The 22,874-nt window shown below is 49.0% G+C and overlaps 2 protein-coding genes and 1 long non-coding RNA gene across 3 annotated transcripts in view; 2 read left to right on the forward strand and 1 right to left on the reverse strand.

The window, feature by feature from the left end:
• Nucleotides 1-12,506, forward strand: LEMD2 (LEM domain nuclear envelope protein 2). The gene is made up of 9 exons (XM_010724332.4): nucleotides 1-1,424; nucleotides 2,524-2,564; nucleotides 3,275-3,350; nucleotides 4,576-4,652; nucleotides 5,293-5,372; nucleotides 7,722-7,867; nucleotides 8,876-8,977; nucleotides 9,069-9,171; nucleotides 10,333-12,506. The coding sequence occupies exons 1-9, from the start codon at nucleotides 50-52 to the stop codon at nucleotides 10,481-10,483; spliced, it is 2,151 nt and encodes a 716-aa protein (XP_010722634.2). The 5' UTR covers nucleotides 1-49; the 3' UTR covers nucleotides 10,484-12,506.
• LOC109371081 (uncharacterized) lies at nucleotides 10,599-16,311 on the reverse strand. The gene is made up of 2 exons (XR_002121756.3): nucleotides 16,171-16,311; nucleotides 10,599-13,631 (listed from the first exon to the last, which is right to left on the reverse strand). It is a non-coding gene; the product is annotated as an uncharacterized LOC109371081 (long non-coding RNA).
• Nucleotides 16,168-22,874, forward strand: part of IP6K3 (inositol hexakisphosphate kinase 3) — a 12,685-nt gene continuing 5,978 nt past the window's right edge. Inside the window, exons 1-2 of the mRNA XM_003214176.4 lie at nucleotides 16,168-16,304; nucleotides 19,836-20,105. Of these exons, the coding sequence (XP_003214224.2) occupies nucleotides 19,922-20,105 (184 nt within the window). The 5' untranslated portion in view covers nucleotides 16,168-16,304; nucleotides 19,836-19,921. The remainder of the gene's footprint in view (nucleotides 16,305-19,835; nucleotides 20,106-22,874) is intronic.

The raw sequence follows: 22,874 nt of genomic DNA on the forward strand, positions 1-22,874 counted from the left end.
CCCTGCTGACAGAGTGCTTCCGGTTAGGCCTGGCGTCAGCGCCGCGGCCATGGCGGAGCTGACAGACGCGGAGCTCCGGAAGGAGCTGCTGGCCCTGGGCTACCGACCCGGGCCCATCACCGAGACCACCCGCAAGGTTTACATCAAGAAGCTAAGCTGCCTGCGGGCTGAAGTGGCGGCGGCGAAGCGCAGGGGCCGCGGCGCTCCGCCCAGCCCGGGCCGCAGCTCCGGCAGGCCGCAGCAGGCCTCACCCTCGAGGACGCGCCTCGGCTTCAGCCTCAGCCCCGGCAGGGCCGGCCGCGACAGAGAGGAGGAGGATGAGGAGGACGTGGAGGAGGAGGGGATGGAGGAGGACGAGGAGGAGGAGGAAAGAGGACGAGCGCCCGTGTCCCGCTGGGAGGCCGCTGAGGGAGGCAGGCTCTCCTGGGGAGACCCACGGGGGTCACCACCTGGGCGCAGCGGGGGGCTCGGCGGTAGGAACGAGGGTGGGACGTCCCGGGATGGGCTCCGGGGGCTGAGCGCAACCTCCTCGTGGAGCTCATCCCTGGAGAGGAGTGGGGGGCTAAGGGCTGGGATGGGCCCGTCGCTGGATGATGGCTTTCGGGCCTCGAGCTCCTTTCAGTGGAGCACATCTGCGGAGGGGAGCGAAGGGCTTAGCGGTGGTCTGAGGGCATCCCTGGATGGGTTTGGGGGGCCAAGCACATCCCAGTGGAACACGTCTATAGATAGAGGTGAGGGGCTCAGTGCTAGGGCTGGGATAGGGACGTCCGTGGATGGGGTGGGAGGGCTGAGCTCTGTGTCCTCCTGGGGTATGTCTGCAGGCAAAAGTGGAAGGCTCAGCTCCATGCCGTTTTCCAGTGATGAAAGCAAGGGCCTGACAGCCAGGAGCCATTGGGACACGTCAGTAGGGCGGACTGCAGGGCAGAACTCCCCAGCACAGTGGGAGACAGTAGGGGAAAGGAAGACAGAAAGGAAGGGGCTTTTCTCCAACAGCTGGTGGGGACGGGAGAGCAAGGTGGCACCCAGCACCCATTGGGGAACCACAGCAGGACGTAGTGGGTTGAGTTACCCATTCGAGAGGGGAGAGGAGAGCCTGGCATCCAGCGTTCGAAGGGAGGCAGACAGAGAGCCAAAAACCAGCAGCTGGGGAGAGGGATTGAGCCGGCGGCTGCCATGGAGGGCTGTGAGTGGCACAGGGCTGGGCTCAGGCAGCCAGTGGGATGCATCTGCTGCAATGGTGACACCCCGCACTCAGCTCCTGCGGTCAGCCCCCAGGCAGCAAGTGGAAGGAAAGCGCAAAGGCCTCGAGTTCTACCTCTCTCAGTTCCTTTTCCTCGCCAGCTTGGTGCTACTGCTGATTTTTCTGGGTATCCTCATGGTGAAGATGATTGGGTCAGGCTGGCTTGACCAGACAGAGGAGAACTGTACGTGTACCAGCTTAATTGTGTTTTTTTTTTAACTTTATTTGCTTTTATTTTCTGACTTCCCTTTATTAGTTCCATCACTATTAGATATATCATCCTCTCACTTGACATCTGTTTCCCTCTCCCGTTGCCTTTGGGAAGTCTCATTCATCACTGAAAATAAGACAAGTGTGTGCTCTTCTTTATTTTTACTTTTGCCTTCAGTTCTTCAAAACCCTGTTGGGTTTTGCTCGTAAAAGGAGGCCAGGCCAAGGAGGTGTTTTATGGTTATTGGTTGTGTAATATAACACCTGTGTAGTTGTCGTGTGCTTTAACATTAGCCTCTGCAAAGCACAGCCCTTTGATGGCCTCTGTGCTGGCTGCAGAAGTACGGAGTTTGAATTGGTACTTCTGTGCATCAAATGTGGCAAAGCCTCATTGGCAAATGGAAAAGGGCTTCCCCATCAACGTGTTGCATTTAAAGCAGATATCCCAGCTAAAGCAGATGGAAATAATGCCACTTCTGGACTTGGAACTGAAAGAAGAGGTTTGGGTTGGAAGGTACTGGTTCTTAGTTTGGGCACACTGCACAGAGATGTATACCTACGACCTTTGATATGGCCAGCCCATATCAAATTGTTGGGACAGGAGGCAGCTGTTAAACCAGAGGCCACAATCTTTGGAACTAACAGTTCATGCTGAAGTATATCCCCTGTGTTTGCCTTGCAGAGACTTGATTTAAATTCTTGTTATTGCCATGGTATTCCAGGTGACTATGGCATGCAGCACTGGTATACTTGAGAAAGATCAGTGGAAATTTCCATCTCCTGCCATCTACTTATGCTTTTAAAACATGCGGGCCACAATTTTTACTTTCCAGCTGAACAGAATTCATCATTTGCAGCCTGGTACAAAACTAGTTTTGTTTCTTTTGCTTCCAGTGCTGCCTTCCAAGGCAGTGCTTTGAATGTGCTGTTTGTGTAGCAAGGTACCGTGTAGACTAAGATTAAAAACAGCAGAATCAGACTTGAAAGTAGAGTCTTTAAAAAAAAAAAAAAAAGTTATTTTCTTGATCAGAGCTCTTGTTTTGCAGCCAGCTAACTCTCTTTCTCTCCCATAGTTAATCTCTTGCCTGTGGATTGTGACAAAAGAACAGATGATGTAAGCATGTATTTATTTATCTTTAAATATTGTGGATGGGATTCTCATAGAAGAGAAATTATTCTGGGAAGCTTTCACCAGTATCACATCACTGTGAAGTTATTAGTTTTATCTTTGTGATTTGATGAGTTGGAATTAATGAGCTCGATTAAGTTAGGATTGTGTGTAAGACTCCAAAAGATAAAACTTTAAATTCCCAGTTACGGGAATCAATTTCTTTAATAGTTGTAACAGAAGTGATAAGGATTTGCTGAAAAAGCTGTACCTGCGTTCAGCTTTAGCAATGCAGGATTTCATTCCCTCAGCTCCATTGTAAAGTGTTTGCATAGTCCTGCTTTTTTTGTTTGTTTGTTTTGTTTTGTTTTATCATGGTGCATTACTTGGGAAAAGAAAATTTCATGTTGGATTTGGAGTTATGGCTGGTTCCTTGTGACACCTGGGGCACAGAGCTGATGGCTGCAGCCTGTCTGAGGGGATGTCTGGTGGTGCAGTGTGAGCTGGGGGACTCAGTGGCACTTTCACAAGATGTGCCAGCTCAGAAACCGTAGCTGTGTTGCAGCTTTGCTGCAGGTGTGTTCAGTTTGAACTAGTGATGCATAGCTGAGCTCAAACCCCTCTGCTGGCATTTTGTTGTGACGTTTCTGGCTAGTCTGACTGCTGCCCCATAGCTGCCAGTCTGTTCATGTGTGTTACCTGTTTCTGACTTTCAGTTCTGCAAAGCCAAAGAGAAGGACGTTGTGATGAACATGCTGCATGAGTTGTATAACTACTTGTCTGTACAAGCTGGTAAGTTCCATCTGTCATTGTAAAACACTCACTCAGCTATATGGACATTTTTAACTTTAATTTGAAGAGAGGGGTTTATGGAACAGTCAGTTCCACTCATAGAGCTCTGAGAAAGTCAGGTAACAGAAAAACAGAACAAGGTGTGTTTATTTTTGAGCTCAGTAGTGCTTAGCTAATGCGCTCGTATCACCGTGCTCTTGTGGAGTGGTCCTTCTTTGCACTTGATATATTGGGAACTCGAGGTGCAAATCTTCAGCTTTGTGGTTCTTTTGTAACAGCATCTTGAAATTGTCTTCAAGATGCTCAGAGCCGGTTAAGCATAAACCAGTGCGTTCTTACAAATGGAGTCGGAGTGACTTAAGAAATTGTCATCTCCCTGCTGAAACGTGACAGCGGATTATGGGATTTCTTTTAAGTTTTCTGTGCTGAGCAAGGCAGGCTTACTTAGCTAAGGAGCCAACCCAGTACAGGAGTTGGACACTCTGCACTACATGTGTGCCAGTCCGATCCATAACAAGTGTTTTTTGACAGAGAAAGCTGCTCTAGCAGCAGTTCAGCAGACAAGTGAGAACTTTTCTTTCTGCAAGATGCATAATAATGTTAATCATAAAAGTGCCTAAGTTCCATTTTCTAGGTTTCAGACCTCAACACTTTTGAATCCTTTGGATTCTTGAGTTTCACAGTATTTCTAAAGCTTCAGTACCAATTTTGCATGGTCTCTCAGCACATTTTGTGTAGTCAGCTTTGTGAAAGATGATTTAGAAGCCCAAGTTCCTGGCCAGTATTGCTCTGCCTGGGCAGAGGGTAGAGCTGGGATATAGGCTTCTAAGAAGCATCTTGTGTTGATCACTCTTCAACACTGCAGTCTCTGTTGCATAGTGGAAAGCCCCTCTGCCTGCCATTATGTCAGAGAGGTGGTTATGGATTCTGTGAAAGTGGAACAGTATTTTTCCCTCCCTCTTTCTTTGTTGAGTAGCTCACACTCTGAAGCATGAGATTTTCTTGCCCTTTCCCAACCTATATCCAGTGGCTGAGCACTTTATTAGTAGTCATAATCTTAACCTGCCTACCATATAAATCTCACCTTGCAGTCGTTTTGCCCAGAGCTGTAGCTGCGTTTAAAGGATAGCATTTCTAGACAGTTGAGTGTATTTTTGAACTGTCAAGGGTTTTTTTTTTCTAAACATTATTTCTGTTTGACTTTTTCTTTTTTTTTTTTAACCAGGTAATTTTGAATGCGGAAACCCTGAGAATCTAAAAAGCAAATGCATTTGGGTTAGTGAAGCAAGGGACCACGTGGTGGTGAGTAGGCTGTGAGCAGCTACTGTTGTAACGTAGTGCTTAGTCTCTTGCAAGGCAATAAATAATAGATACTAAAGCAATTTGCCTTTTGTTTTACTTCCCCATCCTGTTCTGATTCTTTCCCATACCTCTGTTTTCCCCTTTGGTTCTCAGCAGTTTGTTTGAAAATAATCTTCCCCTACATCTCTGATTCAAGCCCTGTAAATCTAACTTAATGGTTTGTTGTTGTGCCATGGTCATCAGTCTTGTGAAACTAGAAATTTCCCAGGATTGAGGCCTGGGCAGAAGAAAAATCTTTCTATGCCCCAAAGTGTCAGAAGACAGACTGCTTTGATCTAACATTCCATTTCTTTCATGGTAAACTGTCAGTAAGATTATGTTGTATTTAGTGGTTAGTCTTAACAGTCTGGGAGAGTGTTATTTTACAGAGTGCTTCATGCATCATCTACCATAGTCAGAAGATTTCAGTTCAGGCCGACTTTCAGATTTAGTTTTCCTCCCTCCGGTTTGCAGAATTATGATAAGAATTAACCTAGGAACAGACTGCTTAGAATAAGTTCTCTCATAACTGTTATGAAATAACATTATTCAGTATTTTAAATGAATGGGAGACTGACATTCTAATGGATTCTTCTTACAGAATATAACTGGTGGTTCCCCACAGAAGTTTGAAGCTGCCCTGAAGTGGATACTGAACAGTAACAAGGATTTAGGAATATGGTAAGTGGAAGCCTGCTGTTCCAAAATGATCCTTCTCGGCGTCGGCTGATGTGTAATTTGACAAACTGTGTGGTGTGCACAAAAAGCTTCATTAGATTTCAGAAGATAATCAGAGACTCGCTTTGTCAGTGCTTCCTAGGCGAGCTTCCAAATCAAACGTATGGTCCTAAAACAGATTGGCAACTGCAGGCATTCCTTCTCAGTGTGTTTCCCAACCCTTCAGTGGGGGACATCGTGTTCATGAACACACTGCTTTGCAGATGAAGTAAAAGTCTGATGTTGTGCCTGTTCACTGTTACGTTGTGCTGACTGCAGGGCCTAGAAGTGGTGGTTCTGGTGTCTTGGGAGGACAGTTCACTTGTTAAACTTGCCATGTATTGGCTGTTCCCCAGATGACTCTTTTATTCAGTACTCTTAGCAAAAACAGCTTTGGTATTGTGTGGGCACCCTTTCAGCAAAGGGGTTGGGTTATACAGGTCAGCAGAGTGTTCTCTTCAGTAGGTAACAACCCACGTGCCCTGGGATCTCTTGGAGCAAATAAGTCTGCGAGGAGGAGAGGAAAACACTGTTGAATGGTATCTTTTCTTTAGTGTCAGTTCTCTTTCCAGCAGAATGCACAGTAGATGTCAAAACCAACAGACTGTGACTGCGTAGCAGCTTGGTCAGTCACCAGTGGGGCTTTTTGTCTTGGGTTTCTTGGCTGCCAGTTGTTTCTGTGCATGTGGAATGGCACAAGTGCTGGTTTCTTCAGCTGAAAAATACAATGTTCAGGCCATAATCTAATGAGAGGCTGTTATGCAGTTTCCACAGACATAATTGTCTGCCTCTGGGAAGTGTCAGCTGCCTCCACTCCATGTTAACTCTGAAGCCTAACATTTGTTTGCATTTTAATATTGCATAAATTGTATAATGTTGCATAATACTGCATAAATAAAATGTATCTCTGATTAAACGAACTGCAACAGTAGTAATACGAGAGCTTCATGGGTATAGTTTGTGCGGATTGCTACTGCTTGATTTCTTGTTCTAAAAAGAATTCTGCAGCTGCTGCTGTGGCTGAATGATCAGACAGTGCCTACTACTTTGATTCTTGGTGTGTGGCAAATTCCCAGGACAAGACATTGTTTTCTTACTGGCAGGTTTGGATTTGCTTTTGGGCTGGGGTCCAGGGTTTTCAAATCTGTATTTTTGTACAGGAGCAGCGCTTGTGTCAGGAGCCTTGCAATGTAATATATTCTCTTTTAATTATCATAATTAGCAGTTTCTTGGGCTGTTTGCCAAATGGATCTACTTTCACCAAGTCTGCATGGTGTGCAGAATGAGTGTTCAGTGTGCTTACCAACCTGAGGGTGGCATTTCCAGCAAATGCTACGTGAGATTGGCGTTCTGGGTGCCAATCTGAGAGGCAGAACTGGAAATGAGCTCTGTGCTCAGTGATTCTGCTGCATGTTTAAAGTATGAAGTGTGGATTGTCAATAAGATGAGGGGTGGGAAACAGCTGTGTCTGCTGCTGCTGTAGAATCCAGGAACTAAATACAGGCTGTCAGCACTTGGTGAGATCTGCGCTAATAAATTGAGAAAATGTCGTTGTCTAATAAGTCATTCATTGCAAACCTGGCGTGAATTAGCTTAAAAAAATGAAATCCCCTTTGGTCTAATTGCACTGAATCTGATGGCTCTCGCTAGGATTGCTTGATGCCTGTTGGCTTAGAGGATCTAATAAGGAAACCACATCAGTGTAGATCTGTGTAGAAAGAAGTGAGTTAAAGCATCTCGGCTAGCACAGCAGGTGTGTACAAGTGATTTTGCAGGAGGATGTGTTATTGATTTTGCTGTGAATGCTTTCTGAGGGTGTGTCCATTTCTCACTGCAGATACAGTGGATGTGTTGTCACTTTTCTAGCTAAACTGTTTGTGCTCATCAGTACTGAGGAAAACAGCACAACCTCTATGGACATTTGCAGTCTCCCTCAACTGCTCTCTCTGCAATTGCTGATGAGTGACTCAGTAAACATTTCCATTTCTCTGTGCTGGGAGGTGGGAATCCAATTTGAAGTTTAATCTTCTGCTCGCTGAGAGGTACTGTCGAAGAGTCTGCAGAGGGAGATTTCAGTTTACCAGTGGGAGTTCCAGCCCTGCTGCCTTTTCTAAAGCCATATCCAGTCCTTGCTAAGCAGCCGGTCCCAAAATGTTCTGGAAAGAGGAGGTGCAAAGATGTTGGTGTATTTTCTATGTGGCATATAGAACGAGTTACTGCATCTGCAGTCTGCTTCCTCTCCCTCTCTTGATTAAAGACTGCAGTTGGAGTGTTTGCATTCTTCAGTGAAGATTTTCTGCCTCTTCCCATCAGGATGAAAGGCAAAGACCTCTCCGAACCGGTTACCAGAGTGGAAGAGGTGGTCTGTCTCGAATCGGCCCATCCTCAGATGGGGCTCAGCTGCCGTTTCCGTCGAGCAGTGATCACTGCTGTCATGAACCTGTTCCTGTTTTTCTGGTGTAAGTTGTCAGTGTTTCTAATTGACTTCTCCCCTTGCTGGCTGTAGAGATGAACATGCGTGCACCCACGTATTTTTCCAGCCATATGAAACTACTAGCAGAGGTGAAATAAATCTGCGAACAAGTTAATTTCTAATTAACCTTTTTCTGGCAGCAGAAAGAGACCTGTAGACCTGCTCTTGTGCTGAGTGCTTAACACTTACTTTAAATCAGCAAGCTGATTAGCTCCCTGAGTATTCCTCAAGTACCCATTACTGCGGTCTGCAAAATAAGTATGTTAACCTACCTAAAAGATTCATTTATTCTTTCTTTTCTTGCACTAAACTACAAAGTCTTCTGGACTCTCCTATAATGACTTGTAGCATTTCAAGTATTATAGGTTTTATGGGAAGAGTCTGTCATGCCCCAGCTGAGACAGAGGTCTTACTGAGCGAGGTGATAACGAGAGATGAGTGCTGGCTGGAGGAGTTTATAATCTAGCCAGACGAGGTGAGGGTGAAAGGGGATAGTTATGTTTATTGTAGAAACTGAGATGTTAAAGTTAGCTCATGTCGTAACAGGGACATTTGTCAGTGCTGAACCTTCATTTTGGATCTCCTGAATTTTAGGCTGGCACTGGAGCCCCGGGCTTTATCTCCTTATCAAGTAGCTATCTGCAGAGCAGTGAAGCTTGACAGTCTTCCTAAGTGATTATTGTAGGGGAGGCCTCTAGCAAAGAGATAGCTCTGGGATTTAGAGAATTAGAGCCCCGTGGTCATGCTGATGTTTTGGGGGGGGGAGGGGGGGGAGATCTGTGATGAGGCCTTCTGACCACCTCTCCTCACATGCACACGTGCTCTTCTGCTGCAGGAACAAAATGTACTGCTTGGATGCAGTTCCAAGCAGGCCTGGGAAGCAGGGAGAAGGAAAGCTGCCTCCAGAGTGTTGTTAAAAACAAAAAAAAACCTGCTAGCACTGAGGAAGTACATGTATGTCACTATTGAATTCTGTTTGTTTTTATTCCTCTAGGTCTGGTAACTCTGTGGGGGATCCTAATCTTTCTTCGGTATCGCTGGCGGAAGATGGAGGAAGAGGAGCAAGCCATGTATGATATGGTGAAGAAGATCATAGGTAGAGTCCAATATCTCTGTAAACCCAATTAACACTCTTCTCCTCTCTGCAGTGTTGAAATCTCTCCTTGTTTTTCCCTTCTGCCCTCCAGCTGTTGTCCAGGACCACTATAAGGAATGGGAACGGAACTTGGAGCGTTACCCCTATGTGGGCATTCTCCACGTTCGGGACAGCCTCATCCCTCCTCAGAGCAGGTGAGCTTTGTTCTTTAAGGAGGGTTGTCAGCATGGCATGACTCAACTCAACTCAAAACCATAGTTACTGGATGACAGAGCACGAGCAGACAATTGATGGGAAGCAAGAAGAGTCCGTCTGGCCTTTCACTTCATAAAGGATGTTGATAAAACCCAGGCTATATATTAACCTGCTGCAGATTAATGTGGCAGTCCTGGGGCTGATATTTTTTGCTGTCACACTGGTGTATTGTCATTGTTCTATCACACAGTAATTGGATTTTGTTTTTCCTGGGCCTGGAGCATCTTTTTTTTTTTTTCTTTTTTTTTTTTTCCCCTCCTTTGTCTAATCTATGTAGGATGCCATCCTGTTTCTCAGCCATCGTGCCTTCTTCTCCAGGCAGGTGCTGCACTTCTCACAGAACAAACGTTCCCATGAGCTGAATGGGGTTTTGGGGAAGCTCTTCTGAAGTGATTTTGTACACTGTCTGCCTGCAAAGTTTCCCATTCAGATGAGGCAGTTCTGAATGGGAGTTAGGGCGAGCTGTCTGATTCTGATGCTTTTTCAGAACGAAAGCACAGTTGAGAAGTTACTCCACAGTTGGTGGGGCAGGAGGAGCAGCCTGGGTTGTGATGCTTCATCTTTGCAAAATGTTTTTTTTAACATTTTGCTTAGACTCAGCTGCTTTGTTCTCCAGACAGCACAGAACACTGCACATGCTGCAAAGTCTTAAACATCCTCCCTCTTTGTCAGTCACAATAACAATACCAGGTGTTATTTCAGCTGTTTTTGTTTGGTACCCGCATGTAGTACCTAGAATTACTAGACTGGTGCAAAACTCAGTGGAACTTCAGTTTGTGCTCCCTTGTCTGAGGGATCCCTATGCTTTGAAGGTGGGGGCAGTTTGTTGATGGAATCCCTCTGCGATGTGAATTGGGCTTGAAATTCAGGGCAGTCATCAATTGTTTGTGCTGCCAGAGGGTCTCCTCTTCCCCACTGGTAGAATTTGTGCTTTCATGTCCTGGGCTTGAAATCACCTCTCAACTTGAATTCTGGTTTAATCTCCTTTACTGTCTGCACGGGAAGCTGGCACTGGCTTGATCAACAGCTACAATTACTGTAAGCAGGAAGGCACTTAGAAAAATAATTATATTTTCATTTTCATTGCTGTTTTTTTGCAGGAAAAAAATGAAGCGGATCTGGAACAGAGCTGTGGAGTTTCTGGCCTCAAATGAGTCACGGATTCAGACAGAGTCGCACAGAGTAGCAGGAGAGGATATGCTCGTATGGAGATGGACTCAGCCATCTTATGTCTCAGATTCAGAACACTAAAGAGGAGCGGAAGCAGAACAACTGTTGAAAAGGACCTCTGCAAGGGAACAGTCCCTTCTCTGGTGGTGGGAAAGAGCAGGGCACGGTCCTAACCTCCTTGGGTTGGGGATTGCACGTATCTGTTTGCTCTTCTTTCTTAAAATCTTCACATACAAACAAACAAACAAAAAAAAAACACGTCAGAGCAATAATGTTGGCTTAGAAAGAAGATGGGCTTGAGCTGGTGGGAAGCTAGAATCACACCAAAGTTAACCTTCCAGCAGATATCTGGCTTCTGTAGGCAAGCAAGCCTAAAGCAACACGTTAAAAACACCACGAACTTAAATATTGAAGGACCTGAGATCTCTCTGACAATGGTTCTTAAAATTTGACCTCAATTCTGCAAAAGCCAACTGGAGGCAACATCCAGCATGGAACGTGTTTAAAGGAGATTGACATTTCCCATGGAAACTTTAGGGTGGCAGTTGAGATGCGTTTTGTTAGCGTTTGTTTTTTAGCAGTACAAAGATAGCGATGAGAGCACTTGCTGCTTCCCAGCAGGGAGAATATTTGTGTCTGTTTCACCCTTCAAAAATGAGGGAAAAAATAATAGGAAAAAAAATAAAATGAGGCGAAGGTAGTCATAGAGGGAGGGCAGTCTGACGTGCCTTGGTGGTTTGGGCTGGGTTGGGGGTGTGGAGGGAAACATCTGTGATCCTGTTCCACTTTTTAAGTCTGCAAATTCTGTGCTTTATGTTTTCTTGGGGGGCGGGGGGAGTTTGGGTGGGAAGTGAAGGATATAGGAAGCTTCAGAAAGCGCTTTCTTGTGGCCACAGCCGAAGGGGTTGCTTCATGGGCTATTAAATAGCAGCTTTGGAATGTCTATTGGGGCTGAATGTACTTGTTTATCTTGGGCAGCTGCAATGTGTGTGCTGTGGGTCAGAGCAGAGGTGTGCAATGCATGGGGTCATGCATTGTCAGGGGGTGCCAAATCCATGTTCCTGCAGCCTCACTACAGGTAGAAGGAGCAGCAATCCGTCCTCTGTTCGTGCTGCAGGCATTGTATTTTGTATCTACAGTCATCTAGTTAGTTAAGTTTGTTTTTATGTCCTGCATAGGACTGTTGTTGTTTTTGGGGGTGTTGTTTTGTTTTCTTCAAAGAAAATATCTCCAGAGTGTGGCAGCTTAGACTGGGCAAAAATACTGTTAATCTGTTCTTCCCTGTGTCATCAAACCGCTGACCAGGACACTGCTGGGACAGCGAGGACCAAATTCATTTCTGGCCTAAGCTAACGAAACCTGCAGAGAGAAGCCAGTGGCAGTGTGTGTAACTGGTGGGTTTAGTAGCTTCATGAGTAGAATGTGGATTTTTGCATTCAGCTCTGATGCTGGCTGCACGGAGAGCTTCCCCTCCAGGCTCTGCTGGGCAGCTGGGCTTAGGATGGCAGCCAGAGCCCTCCTGCAAGGTTTGCAGTTGGCGATGCCACCCACAAGGTGGGCTCCCCGCCCACATCCCAGGATGAAGTCTGCATCTCTTCCCTCCCTCCCCCCCAAAGGATGTTTTGGTGGGGTGTTCCACCTATGCCTCCTGCTGCAGAAGGGTGGCAGAGGCTCCTGGCATACCTGGTGCTGCTCATCAGCCAGGGTGAGTGGGGAGAGCAGCTTTCTGCAGGAGCACAACACAGGGAGGCCTTATGAGTCACACGAGAGGTGTTCTGTGGGGAGTTAACTCCTACCCCATGTTTTGCTTTTGGTCGCACGTGTAAGGTGTTTGAACGAGAGAGGAGACTCAGGAATGGCCTTCTAGTCATTTGCCACTAAACAGGGAATCAGCTGAAGGCAGCCTTGATTCTTCTAAAACATTGCGATGAGATCTCCACTGTTGTTACAGAAGCTTTTACAAACACCAGTGCCTATGTAATTAAGCCTTTTTTAACTGTTTGCAGGTTTTGAGTTATGTTTTTTTTTTAACCATCCAAATACAGAGTGAGGAGTTAAGCATTGCAGTCATGTTTTTTGTATTAAACTTGTTTTGTAGAACAAATCTCACTGGCTTGGTGCTGTTTATTATCCGTTCAGTTTAGCTCTGTAAACCAATATATAAAATAAATTTATTACGAATGATTTGTTACCTTTTATTTCTGTTGAAGAGTTACAGGCTGCTCCAATTGCTTTTGCTCACGCAGATCGAATAGATCCTGCTCCAGGGAGATGGTGGGTTGTAAGTATAACCCTGAAAATGGCATGGGACTGCATGACAGCCTAATGAGACAGCATGGATCCTTGTGACGCTCGGTGACCTCAATAGCCAGCAGGCTCAAGTGTTGAGTTGCAAATTCAATCTGTGTTCGGGGAATAGGTGGCATTAAGGAGTGCGTGGAAGGCAGTTGTCTTGTTTAGCTGCACTTTGAAGAGATTGACAGTTTCGAGGATGGAGGTGCTGTAATTATTAGCTTAGTGGGTTGATGGGTATTCCTGTGGTCCTTCGTGAAGTGTCTGTTCAAAATGGGCGATGGCACAGAGCAGTAAGGCTGTGGTAACTGGGGGAGCCTCGAGCATCATGAGTTTCCCATGTTTTTTGCGGGCAGATCTCATGCATTGGGTGTCCAACATCAGCAGCTTCTGCATGAAGTCTTGGTTCTCCAAGTTGCTGCAGATCCTGAGCACTGCTGCATCCTCGGGCTGTGGTCCTGAGGATCCTGAGGTCCTTTACTGGGATGTGATGTGAAGTAGCAGGTGTCAGTACAGGAGAGATGGGGTGCTTGGGGGTGGGCACACATCCCTTCCTGCCCTCAGCCCCGGGCTGCTGCCTGTCCCTGGGCACAGCATTTCCCTCCTGGTGTCCTAAGGGTTAAGGCTCTTCAAGCAAAGCCATCACAGTGCTATGAAAGGGAGGATTTTGATATCGAGGATGAAGGCTAGAAGTCACTTCAGATAATTTACCAAATACCCAAGGTTTCCAAGGTTGCCTGATGAGTAGAGCACACGTGGACAAATCTTGGCAAGTCCTTGGGAGTTGTCCTTGGGCTCTGCTTTCGATTCCTCTCTCACCTGAGTGTCACTGACTCACAATACGTGCGCCGTGAGCCTTCACTTCTTCAAAGTCTGCTCGTGAGACAGCGACAGAGCTCTGAATCATCATTGTGTAACGGGCAGGGCTGACTCACTGCTGTTGGGTGGAAGAAATGTTAATTAATCTCACTGTGTAGGTCTGGATTACAGAGGGGCAGTTTCCCATCAGTGAGAGGTGCTGGCTCTGCGGCAGCCGTGCTTGTCCTCCCTCCTTGCTGGTACTGAGCTGTTGCTAAGGTATGGAACTAAAGGAGTGTGAGGCTCCATCTCTCCTCATTACCTGCCTTCCTCCTTGGTGCTTTCACCCGACGCGGGTTGCTTAGTTACAACCAGAACGTATTTGAGGTTAGGAAAGAATCTTCTGTTTGGTGTGATGGCACGTGCTGGGGGACGTTTGCTGTGGCACCCCACTCATATCCATTGGCAGCAAGGAAGGTGGTTTCATGCTGCTCTTGCTGCCAAGTTCCTGCTCGCTCCCTGCAGCCTGTGCTGATAGTTTCTATGGCACCAGCAATTTTTCCAGACTCCCAATCCACTCAGAAAAGAGGGGACAGTGGGTTCATGCCTTCCCTGCTCTGCTTCAACCTGCATTTGTTCCCACTTTCCCGCAAAGCACGAGGGTTCTATAAATAGGCTCTCGAGCAGTGGGCTGATAAAGCCATCGCATCCCCTCACTGTCAGGAAGGAAAATATGTACCAACAAGGAATCTAAAATAAAATTTGCCCTTTATCTTTTCATTTCCTGCTTCCATTTAAAGCCTTTCACATTAAATGTTTTGTCTCCTGCTGACATGACAGCTGATGCTGAGCCTTATTTATGGGACGCGGAGTCGGGGCGCTGTGCCAGTTCTCCTGGAAAGATCAGCGTGAACTGGAGAAGCAGAAGCACGGACAGCTCTGCCCCAGGGTGCCTCCCTCCAGCACTGCCCCCATCTCAGGCAATCTCTCCCAGGGCTTGTGCTGGAATCTCCAACGTGATTTTGTTCAACTTCTCAAGAACAGCCCTTGTGCTTGGGCTGGAACCAGGTGGGCGTGGGCTCTGCACCTCTGCTGCCCCTGTGTTCCCTGGCTCCTGCGGGCAGAGCCCCCGGTCTCTGTGACCTCCCATCTGATGGAGAAGAGCACCTGCCCTGCATTTCTTCACAGCACTCCTTTAAGGCTGGGCTCATGCTGTTTACGTCGCTGCTCCAAAACAGTTCCAAGTGTCCACGCTGAAGCAACACAGAAAAACACTCAGCGGGTGGCCAGGTCACATTGGGCCGAGGTCCTTCTGCAGTGTGGACATTACTAAGGAACCCACTCCTACGTTAAGCCTGGAATGCATGAGGCTCAGCTGATAGTGGCATCCCAGTCTGAGAGGGGGGGGCATTTGCTCTTGGGGTCACATATCCATCTGATGGATGGGGTCGCATCTCCATCTGATGGAGGCTGCAGCTTTCAAGCTGGCTGGGGTAATAATATCCTTGTGTGCCTGTAATTAGTTCCTAATTAGCATAGTTTTAATATGAGGTGGGCTTGCCCTCCCCTTAGAGTGCTCTGTGTTGTACAAGGGGCTGAGTAATTGCCTCTGCAGCTGTGGTGGGGGCACCTCCTGGGATGCAGCAGCCTCGAGTTGTGCTGGTTTGAACGGAGCAACCGCTGCAGTGCTCCTGACATCAAAATGAGATCACTGCAATTAATATAACCATTAAAAATACATATGGCATCCAGCAGGGCAGGCTCTGCACAGGGGAGGTGTGTGTGCCAGCACTGTGCAGGGCTCCCAGGGCGAAGTTGGGCTCGGCCCTGTCTGCTCCCCTCCAATTAGCGGCAATTACTGCATCCACTGATTGGTTCCTCAGCAGCAGAGTTCCTTCCCACCCTTCCCAGTGCCATCCCTATTGCAGGCACTGATTTGTTGCTGCCCTTGAACTGGGACTGATGGGGTGAGCATGGGGTGCCCAGACTGCATGTACCCCAAAATAGCAGTGGGTCTCATCGGGATGTGCCAGGTTGGCTGCAGCATGCGAGGTTCCTGCAGGGCTGTTTGGGTCCTGGCAGGTGCCCAGCGTGGGGCACACGCTGTCCCCACAGCGCTGGCAGGAAATGCTCTGGGACTTTTCCACTCTGCTCCCTGTCTTGGTTTCCTGCATGAAGCTCCTGGTGGGGCCGGGCGCTGTGCCCCGATTCCCTCAGCTGCTGCATTGCATTGGGCACAGCACGGCTCACCCCTTCCCAAAAATACCTCTTCCATTCTCAGCCCCATTAGCTCATCGACTCATTTGATCCTCAGCATCCCCGCTCATTCTGCTGCCTCTTCCCTGAGCTCACAGCTCCTTCGCCCCATCTTTCCCTGCATCATCCCAAGCCATTTCCCACAGCAAGCAGCTGCAGGGTTGGTTTGCACCTGTCCCCATCCCAGCTGCACAGCAGGCTCCAGCCTGCTCCCTACACCACCATCACTTCTTTGCATGCACCAGAATAAAGCTGCAGTTATTTCCCTCTGGAGACATTGCACAATGGAGGCAGTGTGGCCATGCTTTGCACAGCCCCACACGTGACTCCCTCAGCCCGAACCTCACCCCACGACTTTGTTTTCCTTTAACACCAGGGGCTGTTTTCTCCCCCTCCCAACCTCAGCTGTCAGCTGGACATACCGGAGTGCTGCCAGAAATGTTGCAGTGTCAGCTGATGGCCCAAATGTCTGCAGGCTCCCTCCGCTCCTTCATTTCCCATCCTCGAGCGACACTGAGCAGCACTGAGCTCCCAGAGCCAGCGGCTGGATCAGCAGGTGAGGGATGGGGACAGGGGATGGCTGAACACTTGGAGGCACCAGGAGTGGTGTTAGAAGTGCTCCAAGCATGGCCATGGCTTGTGGGAAGGGATGGGAGCGAGGGGACGGCAGCGAGCCGGGGTGTGTGCAAAGTGAGAATCGTGGCTTTGGGTTTGGCTGCATTGCATTGCTTTGCATTGGGTTAGCTATAGGGTTGAGTTAGGGTTTAAGGTTGGCTTTCAGTTCTCCAAAGGCTTTATGGCATTGCTGGAAAGCACAGGGTGGGTTGGTGGGGGGCAGAAGGGGGTTGAGTGCAAGGCTGAGGCTGGACGGGGCTGTGCTGGAGTGGGCTCAACAGTATTGTGGGGCTAAGGAGCATGGGGGAGTGGAGGGAGGTTCTGAGCCAGGTCTCTGTGCACAGATCCCAGAATTAATGGCTGGAAGGTCAGGGGGGCACAGGCAGGTCAGAGCCCAGAGCGAGGATAGAGTTTGGGTGCTTACGTTGCTCTGATCTGTGCCCAAGCAATTGATCGGTGCAGAATTGTTTCTTGGAAACAACTGATAGTGGTGGTGGAAAAGCTGATTATTTTCAGGGCTCAGGAGCAGCTCAGTGCGTGCATCCCAGAGCCGTGCGGATATGGGGAGGTGACGTCCCCATCCCACTGCCCATTTGTGGGTACATTGGGTGCTGCAGACCGTGGGTACTGTGCATCTCCATGCTCAGATCCCAGCATGGGGTTGGATGCTTTTGCAGCCATTCCATCCAGGATAATTCTGCTCTCCTCCCCCCTACCCACGACCCTGCGCTTGGCAGAGCCGCCAAATAAATCCTTTGGTGCAGCAAACTGCATCTTTGCATCTTATTCATGAGGGACACAGGGACTGGCTGTAAAGTTTATGAACGTCATTTTCTTTCAAGGAAGGAAATACAAGATAAAAGAGCTCAGGGTTTCTGCACATCAGGATTTATGGGGTGCTTAGAGCAGGGTTTCGTTGCGAGAGCCGAACATTTTGCTGCCGGCACAGTGCTGACTTTGGCTGTGGTTGAGGGGCCCATTGCTGTGAGCCCCGTTCGGGAGCACACAGAGCTGGGAGCACTCGGATGTTCCTTGTGGCCAATGCTTTGAGGTGCTTGGAGGCACAAGGCCAAAAACTGGACAGAAATGGGGTAACTGGGCTTCGCAAAGCGCTCCTGCAGGCTGTGCTGGTGTTGGGTGTGGGAGCTGGCCAGGAATCCCAGTCAACATGAGAGCTGCAGGCATGAGGATCTCCACAAATTAACAGCCAAGTTCATTTCTTGCCTTTTAATTAAAGCAAAATAAAATAAAATAAAATAAAAACCATCAACCCAACCCAGCAGCACCATGCAGTGCACAGAGCCTGACTGCGCAGCACAGCGCCTCGAGGTGCCCCGGAGTGCTGGCACTGAGCTGGGGCTGTGCTGACGGGCACTTGTTTTCGTGGTGATTTTCTTCTTCTTTTTTAATATTCCAAAGCCTTCCTGGCAATGGGACCCTCGGGCAGAGCTGCTCCCAGGACCAGGCTGTGCTTCACCCCAGTGTGAGTGGGGTGGGATGGGGTGGGCGCTTGGAGAACGCCATCTGCTTGGTTCCATCGGGCTGCATTAAGGCTGTGCTGTAAATAGAGCTCGTTGCACTGCGCCTTCTGATGCTGGGCCCCAAACGGAGCCTGGCAGGCTGTGTCCCCAGGAGCTCTGCCCAGTGAGCACTGCAGACCCCCCCAATATTCAGACCCATCTCCACCCACAGCGCTTGCGCGGCTGTCTCGCTTTTGCTGGAGGACAAAATTACCCAGGGTTTGGGGTTTTATTGTCAGGGACACAGATTAATCAGCAATTCAGTATATTTTTAGTGCCGTGGATATCTGTTGGCATTCACGACCACTCGAGCTGTCAGATGAGAGCTACTCCCAGTGTCCCATTTCAGAGGAGCTCGAAGTCTGTGTGGAGTGAGCTGCTTTGCTTTCTGCTTTTCTCAACAACAACAATACAAAATCCAGCAAACCTTCATCTTTGAAGGGAGAAATCCTCTTTAAAAGCTGCTTCAACTGAACGCAATGCTAAATGCTTTTATTTACTTCTAGAAAGTCTATGAAGTGCTGCTTTCTTCCTGGGCTGCAAAGCATTCATCTGAGCGGGTCGGCTTTGTCCCCTGAGCTGGTGCTGCTAATTGTAGAGCAGAGATTTCTCTCTGAGATGTGCAGTGATGAAAGAATAGAGAAGAGAGGGGGAAAAACCACCTTGGGGGATGTTGAAGGAGTGAGCTGTGCGGGGAGGAGCGTTCCTTCTCCCCTTGTGCCACCAGCCCACTGCATCCGACTCCTCCAGGTGCAGAAGCTTTGCTGTCTGTTGGCTACTGAACTTGGCTGTGGAAGGTGGTGGTGCTCACGGACAGCCCTGTGAGCTTTGGTGCGTGGAAACAAACCTTAGAGGTGTCACATTTACTGCACTGGGTTCCTTCAAGAACAAATAGGATGCCAAGCTCCCCAGGCTGGAGGAGTATGGGGAAAGCCTCCCATGTCAGCACTTTGCCTTGGGAGGGCTGCAGGAAAGCAGAGCTGCCCTCAAAGGAAGGATAATGCAGTCTTTTTTTTTCCCCATCAGTTACATTTTGGGGTCTGGAATGTCTTATTCTGATTTTAGAACACTGATGGCATGGAACCCTCACAAATGTTAGCTTTGCCATCTTTCTGTCTGTCTCAGTGGCTACAGGAGCCCTCTGCAGAGCAAGAGCATCCACAGCCCCTTGCAAAGAGTAAAGCAAAGAGGGGAGAGTGTTTGCTGGGTACAGAGCAAAGCTGAGGTGCTGCTGCTCTGCATCTGTGCCTTTCCCACCTTACTGCTCCCCCCCTTATACCAGCTCCTTTCTCCTGCCACAGCCATGGGAGGATTCTTCCCTGGGGATGGAATGGGGACCCAAATCCATGTGCTCAGGTGGGAGCTGTGGGTGCTGCTGTGATGCATCCTCACACCATGCTTGTGCAGGAAGCATTTCCAGTGCCACGGTGTTAACCGGTTGGGAACATCCCCTCCTGATGGTGCTCTCAGAGGTGTAGAGAATGTTGCTGACGCCCCTGGTAGCGTAGGGAGGTGGGGAGCTGTGCAAGGATGGGGGTTTTGCAGAGGCTTTATTAAGAAACCTCATTCACAGGGAATGTTCTGGCTTGGGGAAAGGCTAAGACCATCATTAGCACTGTCTCATCGGGCAAACTGAGGCTGTTTCACAGCAGGGCAGTTATTAATACAGCATATTAATATCCCAGCATTGCTGGGCCAAGGAACGCCCTGATCCAGCTGGTTTCACAAGGCTGCCGCGTTAATTTGATAGCTCTTCTCAGTCATCCCCTTCTGTTTCCTTTGCCCCCAACGGGTCTAAATCAGGGCTTTTGGGGACATGTCACACCAGGGCTCCCCGCCAGCACCGTGCTGTACACGAGGCCAGGTTGCTCCCAGCCCACTGCAGGCGGTGGCTTTGCAGTGGTACATCCCCCACCCCCGCCTTCACGCTCTCCCATATCCTCTGCTTGCAGACACCACGTCGAGGAGCTGCATGGGCACGAAATGACCCACACTGCGACGTCCCCACGCTGCTGACCCACAGCCTTCGCCGAGCAGCATGGTGGGGCAGAGCGAGGGCAGGAGGGCAGTGCTCCTGGAGCCCTTCGTGCACCAGGTGGGCGGCCACATGAGCATGATGAAGTACGACGAGCACACGGTCTGCAAACCCCTGGTCTCACAGGAGCTGAGCTTCTACGAGTCGCTGCCCCTGGCCATGAGGCAGTTCACCCCTCAGTACAAAGGTATGGCTGGGATGGCACGGGGGAACAGCTTGGTTGGGCTGGGTCTGAGCTGGGAGCCCCTCGTGTTGTGCAGAGCAGGTTGTGCTTGGCGAGGCTGCTGGCTGGGTGCGCAGTGGCTGCCTCCTCCCCCATGGCTTGCTTTGGGGACCTGCTGGATGATGCCACGGGTGTGGGAAGGCTGAAAAGCAGTGACACAGAGCGTGGCCAACGCCAAACTGCCCCGTGCTGCCATGCCAACTCCAAGGGCTGCAGCCAGGCAGACGTGCTGCCTATTTCTGTAACGGCGAGTCAAAGCAGGCTGCGTGTGCAGGATACCTTTCATTCCTTTGTGGGTGCTAGTCCTCAAATAGACCTCTTTTTCCATGCCGTTAACGTTTCATTAACCCCAATTAGGAAGCACTGTGCTGACCTTTTGCTAAGGAGATGCTGCAGGTTCCAGCTCAGGAGCTGCCCGTGCACTTGGGACCACACAGTACAGAGCAGAGCTGCTCTGAAATCGCGGTGTGAGAAGGAAGGGCCGGCAGCAGGAGCGGGGCTCAGGGGTGCCTTTGCCCCGTGGCCTTCGGTGTTAGAGGAGGTGAAGGTTTGCATCAGAAAGGAGGAGAGCAAGGGAAGGGGCAGGGCTGGCACCAGCGTGAGCCGGGTAGAGACGCTCCTCAGAGCCAGCATGACATACCGAGGCAAAAATAGCCCGGGGGGACGGAGCATCTCTTTGACGGCTGCTCCACCAGGCGCTGCTCGTGGTGCTCCTGGAGGCACTGATCCCGGAAAAGCAGAGACAAAACTCAAGTCCATGTGTCTCAGATTTAGCTGTTGAAATGCAGCGCTTGATGTGCAAGATGGTCCAAGTGCATTCCTCCTAATTCTTTTTCTTTTAAGATGCCCCCCTTCCTTCCTCCCTCCGTATTGCTGCTCCTGACCCTGGGTTTGTTGAGAGTCGAGAAGCTCAGCTGTCACATAAAAGCTTAAAATATCTCTTGGTCCTTCAGCGGTACAAAAAGGAGCTTCGAGTTTGGCTGAGGTCTCCCATCCAATCTCTCCCTTCCCCACAAAGTCAGGGGCCTCTCTAGATTTATGGGGCAATATTAAAAAGATGCTTAAGAAAGAAAAAACCAGGCTTCCTCGGAGCGATTTCCTTTAGCAGGTGCCGGGGTTCAGTGCCAGAGAGCTGAGCCCTGCTCCGTTCCTGTTATAAAGACATTAAGCACTCCCAGCTTATCAATTCAGGGGTTATTAATACCTTTTTATCCTCTCTTCTTTCTAGTGCAAGTCCCAGCACAATAGGGGTAATTTAACAGCAATTCTCCTTCAATTTGGCATCAGGGAGACACACTTTATTCCCTGCTTCCAGCTGCCCCAGCCCCAAACACCCAGCACATTAAAGAGGTGGAACGTTTGCCAAGGGCCAACATTTTCCCATGGGGGTGATGAGCATCAGTGGGAACAACCCCGAGGTCTCCACCCCCACCCATAGGCATCCACACTCCTCACCTCTATTCTTAGGCTGGGGGATTGCTCAGGGCTCATTGTGTGATGCTGATGTGACGCACGGCGTTGATCAAATGTCACCATTCAAACCTCACACCTGGGTGAATGCTTAAAAAGCAAGGGTGCCTTTGACCCCTTCCAACCCAATGGGATTGCACTGTGAGTGACAATGCAAGCCAAGGACCTACGGACATCTTTGCTCCCAGATAGGTGTTTTCTCCTTGCAACAGAAGAGAAAATGATGAGTGTTCATATGCAAAACTGCTCACCCCAAAAAGAAGCACATGGGGAAACAAAGGTCATTTTAAGGCAGAGATGTGGGTTTACAAAAGCAGTTCTCAGGTGGAAGGAGATGATCACGTTCCCTTGCCTTTGAAAATATCCCCATTAATTTTCATGTTAATGTGAGGTATTTAAGAACTCATCGTTTCATGCTATATAAATGCTTTTAGGGCCAGACTGTCAGCACTGTGTAAATGAGCACAGTTCTGTTGATTTGCAGGCATGGAACTGGGGCGGATTTTAAGGTTACCCACTGCTGTAGTGCACAGTGCTGCGTTTGGAATTGAGGACTCCGTTCGCTTTTATTCAGGCAAAAAATACATTTCTTTTCTTCATGTCCACCTCCCCTGAAATCCCAAAGCAACGTCGGAGCAGGCAGGACTTCTGCTTGCTCTTGGAAATCTGTAATATGGATTCCTACAAGTGGGATGTTGCTAGAGATCATGTGGGTGATGCTGGGAGTTGGGAGCACAGCTCCTGAACTTGTGATAACTGCGAGCAAAGGACCAAGAGAGCTGAAAATATTACTCACCCCCTAATTAAGCTTTCCAGCCCTATAGCTCAGGGGCAGAGCAGCCTGCGTGTATTCCGCACTCATTTCAGCTCAAGGCAAATGGATCTGACCCAACCTCTATGGCGTGCCAGTTGGAGTGATGCTGATTTTTACAGTGAGGGGAAGGAATGGCTGTGGGCTGCGGGGCAGAGGGACCTGCAGGTCTGTGAGGTGTGGGACCAGGGAAGGAATGGGCGCCCCAAATCTCATGGAAGGGAATCTTCCCTCGGTCAGCAAAACCCAGCAGCCATGGCCCTGCAAATCCTCCCATCTGTGTTTGCTCACTGTAATCTCGCTTCAAATGGAGAGAAGGCAGTTTGTGTATTTATTTGCTTTGGCAAATTGGCTCAGGCAAAGAGAGCTGCCTTGTTTGTACGCTGCAGAGACGCATTTCCATGACTAACAGACTGCACGAGGATACCCTGGGGACAGCTGGACCCAACCCA

The sequence above is a fragment of the Meleagris gallopavo genome, chromosome 28 (assembly GCF_905368555.1).
Source record: "Meleagris gallopavo chromosome 28, MGAL_WU_HG_1.1, whole genome shotgun sequence".
Taxonomy (NCBI): domain Eukaryota; kingdom Metazoa; phylum Chordata; class Aves; order Galliformes; family Phasianidae; genus Meleagris; species Meleagris gallopavo.

What these genes read in the sequence shown, in the direction of transcription:
- LEMD2 (XM_010724332.4), top strand. Translation starts at nt 50, where the DNA reads ATGGCGGAGCTGACAGACGCGGAGCTCCGGAAGGAGCTGCTGGCCCTG. An exon ending in TGACCAGACAGAGGAGAACT is followed by an intron (nt 1,425 to 2,523) that starts GTACGTGTACCA and finishes TCTCTCCCATAG; the next exon opens with TTAATCTCTTGCCTGTGGAT. An exon ending in GTGACAAAAGAACAGATGAT is followed by an intron (nt 2,565 to 3,274) that starts GTAAGCATGTAT and finishes TCTGACTTTCAG; the next exon opens with TTCTGCAAAGCCAAAGAGAA.